The sequence below is a fragment of the Oncorhynchus clarkii genome, unplaced genomic scaffold (genome assembly GCF_045791955.1).
Source record: "Oncorhynchus clarkii lewisi isolate Uvic-CL-2024 unplaced genomic scaffold, UVic_Ocla_1.0 unplaced_contig_13601_pilon_pilon, whole genome shotgun sequence".
Lineage (NCBI taxonomy): Eukaryota > Metazoa > Chordata > Actinopteri > Salmoniformes > Salmonidae > Oncorhynchus > Oncorhynchus clarkii.
In genome coordinates, this window is record NW_027261009.1 from 40,763 (window position 1) to 47,402 (window position 6,640).

A 6,640-nucleotide genomic window follows, 5' to 3' on the forward strand; every position below is an offset into this window, starting at 1 on the left:
ATTGAACCTTGCTCATTGCGCACTCAAACTGAACCTGTAGGCTACAGTACAGTGTAGGATGTCTGTGTGAACTGGGCTAAGAGCTTTAATTCACAGATGTGTTTATTTTGTACCTCCACAATATTTCAACTGAGGCTTGGGTTGAAAGATTTATTTATTTATTTATTTATTTTGCGCCCAAGTTCAAAATGAAGTTGACGTTCGAATGCGGTTGCCTGGAGACAATCACGAGACGGGTAGGAAAGGAAAGTGAAAGTAATGTTGACAGTAGCTCCAGGTCTTAACGTGTCCGACCGGCTCTGTGACTGTCCAGGCGTGGCACTACGATCTTTCACGATGACTCTGTCAGATTACTGAGGTGTGAATTTTCATCAGCGATAATATCATGGATTAAGTAAACGCATGTAATTACACAACAAGCAATGTATTTGTGTGTTCAGGAGGGCGTTTTTGTTGTCAGTTTCCACAGATAATTATTTTTATGAAGCGCCTGCTTCGAACAGCCTTGGTTATACTGTAAAAACAAACTTTGAATATATATAAAAAATGTAACCCTTTAACTAGACAAGTAAGTTATTATTTACAATGCCGGCCAAACCCGGGTGACGCAATTGTGCTCTGCCCTATGGGACTCCCAATCACGGCTGGATGTAATGCAGCTTCGATTCGAACCAGGTACTGCAGTGAAGCTTCTTGCACTGAGATGCAGTGTCAGACCACTGTGCCACTCGGGAGATAATATTACTCTGATTAAAATGAAAGAGAAAAAATGGTGTAGCAGCCCGGATATTGACAAGAAGAAATGTACACATTTTTATTAATAACCTAACGTTTTGACAACGGTATTTTATAAATGTTTGCGTCTCACATTGTGAGGCACCTCCTTTGGTCTTGCAAGTGTTTAAGGCTGTCAGTCGCCATCTTTCTCCATATTCAGAATGTGACTCGAATTTACCGAGTTAAGCACCTCAATCCCACAAAAAAAACGTATTCATTAAATGTATTTCCTGGCTGTACCAGGTCTGCGTCGACAACGTCCTGAAGACTATGAAGGAGAATGCCAACAAGGCCAGCAGTATCCTGCTCACTGCTATCCCCCTGATCTGCACCCAGGAGGACTGGACCCACACCATAAAGGCTCTGAAGGTAAGATTTACCATTGTAATGTACCCAGGTTCATCTCTACAGGGGGGTTTAAATAGAATTATGTATAATTGAACATTATTTATCCTCAGGCAATTAAGTGCTTTATTTTTTTCCTTACCAAGTCAACACGGCAACGTACAACCATATGGGTTTGTAGGAGAGCTGGTGCTGTTCAGTGTCTTTCTACTAGGTCAAATGCTCAGTAAGCACATTCTCACTGAGTTACTCACTGCTTATTCACAGTTACTCACTGCTGAGTCGGCCTGTATCCACATTGGACAGTTACTGGGTGATAAAATGATGGCCTGTCTTGATGCCTCCATGTTAGGCTTCTGGTCTGTATTTAAAGGGGATGTATTTTAGGACGTCTAGCTCTGAACCTAGTGAATCCTGCTTATAAAACTAATGGAATAGTCCCAAAAGTGATAAGAAATAAATGCTATGTGAACCCAGGTCTGGTGTTCAAGGTGATTTCCCTCAGGACACCTGGCTCTGAACCCAATGAGCCATAATGTAAAGGCCCTTAGGCTTACCCTCGCTTCGTTATTCATCCTCAATGACACTTCAGTCAGTGAGATGGTGACTGTAATTTGACGTGCTAAACAGAAATTCCAGTATGGCATGCTTCGTGACGCAAACACTCAAAACAAACGTATTAGTTTGTTTTACTAACAGATTGCGATATGTATATTTTCTAAACTGTTTTTGTTAGTACCTCTGCTACTATTTAGTGTGTGTTTGGTTTCTTTCAGACAACAGCCCAATCCTCAATAATGCTACCAAAACAACATTGAGAACCACCGAAAAGCCTCTCGCCACCCCTGTATATCAAAGAATGACTTGCAACACACCAGCCACCAATACCAACAATGGATTCATCTCTCTCTCTCGATTCCTCATCAGTGAATCACAAGAAAGTGCCTGATATGCATGTTTTCATTACTGTACATTTGCCAGGATTTCACAACACATTTGAGTAACATTACATCGTTTGCCAGAAGCATACCATTCTGCATCCCACTGCTGGCTTGCCTCTGAAGCTAAGCAGGGTTGTTCCTGGTTGTTCATGGATGGGAGACCAGATGCTGCTGGAAGTGGTGTTGGAGGGTGAATAGGAGGCATTCTTTCTTCTGGTCCAAAAAAAAAGGTCCCAATGCCTCAGGGCAGTGATTGGGGAAATTTCCCTGTGTAGGGTGCCGTCTTTAAGATAGGTGTCCTGACTCTGTGGTCACCTAAAAGATCCCTGCTAAAATAAGGGTAAACATTTCTCTTTTTTCTCTCTCTCTCTCTCTCTCTCTCTCTATATATATATATATATATATATATATATATATATATATATATATATATATATATATATATATATATATATATATATATATGACAGTCACTGTTTGTATACTGTTCAGCCATGTTTTCATACTGTAGATACATTTTAGAATGTAACTACGCATTAAAGTATGTCTTATGTCTTCTGAAAGAAAGGTTAAAGGACTTAGTTGGTTGTTTTCATGGATTGTTTGTAACCGCTATGGTCTGTACATGTCTATGACCAACAAGACTTTTGCACCGAGTATAATTGGAACAGGACATTCAATCAAAAGCAACTGCCACTTCCGTTGATAAAGCCTCAAGCCTGTTTATCCGGCTCTGGGGTGAAGTTTAGTTTAGGTACATATCTAGGATCAGCTTCCCCAATCCTAACCATTTAGTGGGGGAAATGCTAAACTGGCTGAAGACCAGTGACTAGGACCAACTTCACCGTACTGTTTTTCCACTTTGTTGCCCTGAAACAAGGTCAAACCACATTGTTGATAGATTTGGGGCTCTTTACTCCTAATTATTAGGTGAGGGAATAGTGGATTCATGGCTCATATACTTTCCATAAAATAAAATGCCTTGTTTCATTAAGAAAGACTTCCACTGAGGGCATTATCGATCTGTCTCATATCATGTGACGGGATCATCTAAAACTATCTTCAAAACACTTCATGTTAACCTAGCATTTATTTTTACATGGATTCACAGCTGCAGTATTATAATGTGCTAATAGGGTTCACTTCAGGAAGTAGGCTTAACAGTCAACATGATGGTGGATATTCAATTATGATTGTGTTCGACTGCATGTACAGGTCAAATGTGTTTGCAAGTGTGACAAAATCAATAAAGTTATGTAGATTGGAAATGTGCTTTCATTTTTTTTAATCAGGAAGTTAGCTAGAACTTTAATCTAACACTTGTTTGAAGTGACGCATATGGCTCAACATTGGACTTCCTGTCAATATGTTTGCATAATGTCACTCTTCTGTTACAAGTGAAATGATAGGTACTTTTGCAAAATGCCAGATGCTTATAAGATTCTCCCTTTATCTCATCTTGGTACTGTACCTTTAGTGACAAGTTGTCACCATTCAAATACGTTTGACTCGGAGAAAAATGAAGATCAGGAAGTAGACTGACTAGAGGTAGTGAACATAATGCAGCTTAACGCACGCAAATAAATACTTTTAAATGACAAACTTCAAGAAGAGCACATGGTTTAAATATAGCCTCCTTTCAAAATAGACGAATGCATATATTTTACTATTTAATTAATTAGGCTTGTGAAATTTGCTTCAAAATGTCCAATAACAAACATTGTATTGCCTCCCTCATGTTGGTCTACTAAATGTTTCCAATAAAAATGCCACTGCTAAAACGTATCCTCATGACAAATGTGATACTTTGTCATGACTGCTAGTGTTACAGCGGTCTAATAGGCTAATAACATGATTTCAGTCAGACTGAGCACGAATGGCGGGGTTCTAAGCATTCATTCCTGCCTTGTCGATCGTGCATGCAACATTTTGTACCAGTGTTCCAAAGTTATTTGTGGCTTCCCGCTGGCCTGGTGCGAAATGATAAGAGAAATTGCACGGGGCGTCATACGTCGACATCCAATGCTTTGGTTATGCTTCTCTCATACACAAAGCAAGTGTGTTTTGACCCCAAAAGAGAGTGCTTTCTTTTGCTTTTACAATGGTCTAGTTTAAATTGACCTTTCAAATAAAATGTAGCAACATGGCGGAACGATAAATAAATTATATTCAAGCAAAAAGTAGGCATATTAGGCCCATGAACCAAATTCTTGCATTATTAGTACAATGTACTATTAGAATTTTCAGGCGACGCCCACTTTGCCATCTACTCTTGTACAGTAAGTTACACACACAGTCTCATGAGTGTTTATTTCACAGTGAAATATAAATACCTTTAATGATATTGAATTTGAAATAACTGGGCTATTGTGTAGGGCCAGGGGTATTCAACTCTTACCCTACGAGGACCGGAGCCTGTAGCTTTTCTGTTCTACCTGATTTTAAATTGAACCCACCTTGTGACCCAGGTCTAAATCAGTCCCTGATTAGAGGGGAACAACGAAAAAACTTAGTGGAATTGGCTTCGAGGTCCAGAGTTGAGTTTGAGGGGTGTAATCTATGTTAAATAAACACAATAGTTATCGCAGCCTATCCAAACATTCGTTTAAACAGAACAAGAATGTTCCCATTATATTAGTCCTAAATAAAAGGTTTAAGTTGTACAAATAACAAGTAAATAGTTGGTTATCGAGCTGAAGGGACACACATTATCTCACGAATGGACACGCTAATTCATTGTGGTCTAGATCCTTCCATTATTTAGATAATTTCCTTTTGATGAAAAGTTAAACATTTCGTTCAATGTCGATGCATTGTAGCGAAACTTATGGATTTCAAATTGAGCTCAATAAATAGTTAATTATAGCCTAAATTAATACATATTTAAGTAGGTAGGTCTACTTAAATAATTCAGAATCGAAGTGACCAAATTTAGGTTTGGCATGAAACAATGTTCTCGGAATTATTCCAAATCCAAACATCATCAGCTTTATCTACAGGAAGTCCAGACCCATTTCCAAATGTCCAATAACACTTGTCTTAATATAAACGATTATGGATTATTATCAAAATACACAAATCCATACCCCACATTTTTACTTTTGGGTTTCTAATAATTCGTTATTTTAGAAGAGTTAAATTCTAAAATAAGATACAAACTCATCATATAGGCCTAATGCAATTTGATAAAAACAATTATTTCTCCAATCAAAAGTTCAAACGGGTGTACTGAAGGTACCAGTGTGCTTTTATTTTTGGTAAAGTAAATTCCTCACCTTATCAATATTGTAGAGTATATATTTTCCTATAGCAACGCCAAAGCAGTCTATCTGTGATTATTACATGATTTAAAATAACAAACAAAAAAATGACAACTTAACACTAAAAACAAATGTTACATGTACTTATAAATATTAAGCCTAATTAACAAACCGTTGATTAAGTGCATAAGTGCAATACTCTTCGAGAGGCATAAATAAAACATTTTTTTTATCGAGAAAAAAACTATTTAAGAAATGAATGGGTCTAGAATATACATCCGTATTCTATACAATAAAATCGTCACACAAATAAATACAACGCATCTTTGATTTCACAAAGCCTTCAGAAACGCAACGACATTACTATGTCCACTTTCTATTGCCAAATCGATTGGCCGGCAGTTCCGATTGTCCCGGCTGTTCGGATCGGCGAGGAATTGGACAAGGATCTCTACCGTGTCCAAAAAGCCCATCCTGGCGGCATCGTGTAACGGCGTTGTCCCAGTGTGTCGGTCTGCGATATTAGGATCCGCTCCTTGCATTAGTAACAACTGCGCCACTGGTGAACTGCCCATCATCATCACCTAGGAAATACAAATCAAGTTGATTTTACTTACAGATCTTCTGCTAGAATATTTCATAAATATGCCAATATTTGCGAGGAAAATAATGTTGCCATGGTGTGTAATACGTTATTTAGAGGGGCATTTGAATAACACTAAATAATACATTATGCCTATAGTTCTATCAGACCATAAAAGCGCATGCTTTTCGTTTCAGATTGTTTAAAGTGTTTTAATGATCCAACAATGTCGGTGCTGTTATTCACTTAACAATTTAATAACAATATAATAACAATTTAATAACAATATAATAATGGATATAAATGACAAAAAAAGCAGTTAGGCCCAACTGATGCTATAACATTGTTAAAGGGTATAAGTCGGCCTACAATTTCTTATGATTTCAATTTTACTTATTTTAATTGCAGCCACACCTTTCGTATTGTAGCAAACCTAAAAAGCATTAAAAATGTAGGGCTATCAAAGTTAAGGCCAAATATAGATAGGAAGAGTCAGCATTGGCATTTTGATAGCAGCCCGAGGACATTTTTTTGTATTTTTAGAGTAAGTCATTAAATCTGAACATATTAATAATTTAAAATAAGATATATCATGTTATATGGATAACTTTGGCCATTTTTGGGAGAGCAATTTTGAGTTTGGAAGGTTGGGTGTGGTGACCTGCATGCATCCTCCATTGCCCCGATATAGCTTACAATGGTAATGCCATGGACCATTTTGATAGAGTATAATA

At 37.6% G+C, this 6,640-nt stretch overlaps 1 protein-coding gene across 2 annotated transcripts in view; it reads left to right on the forward strand.

Moving 5' to 3' along the window:
• LOC139403187 (S-methyl-5'-thioadenosine phosphorylase) overlaps positions 1–3,331 on the forward strand; it is a 33,164-nt gene extending 29,833 nt beyond the window's left edge. For both annotated transcript variants that reach the window (XM_071146891.1, XM_071146894.1), the window contains exons 7-8: positions 1,021–1,146; positions 1,899–3,331. In XM_071146891.1, the coding sequence (XP_071002992.1) occupies positions 1,021–1,146; positions 1,899–1,940 (168 nt within the window). In that variant the 3' untranslated portion in view covers positions 1,941–3,331. The remainder of the gene's footprint in view (positions 1–1,020; positions 1,147–1,898) is intronic.
• Positions 3,332–6,640: the final 3,309 nt, after the last annotated feature.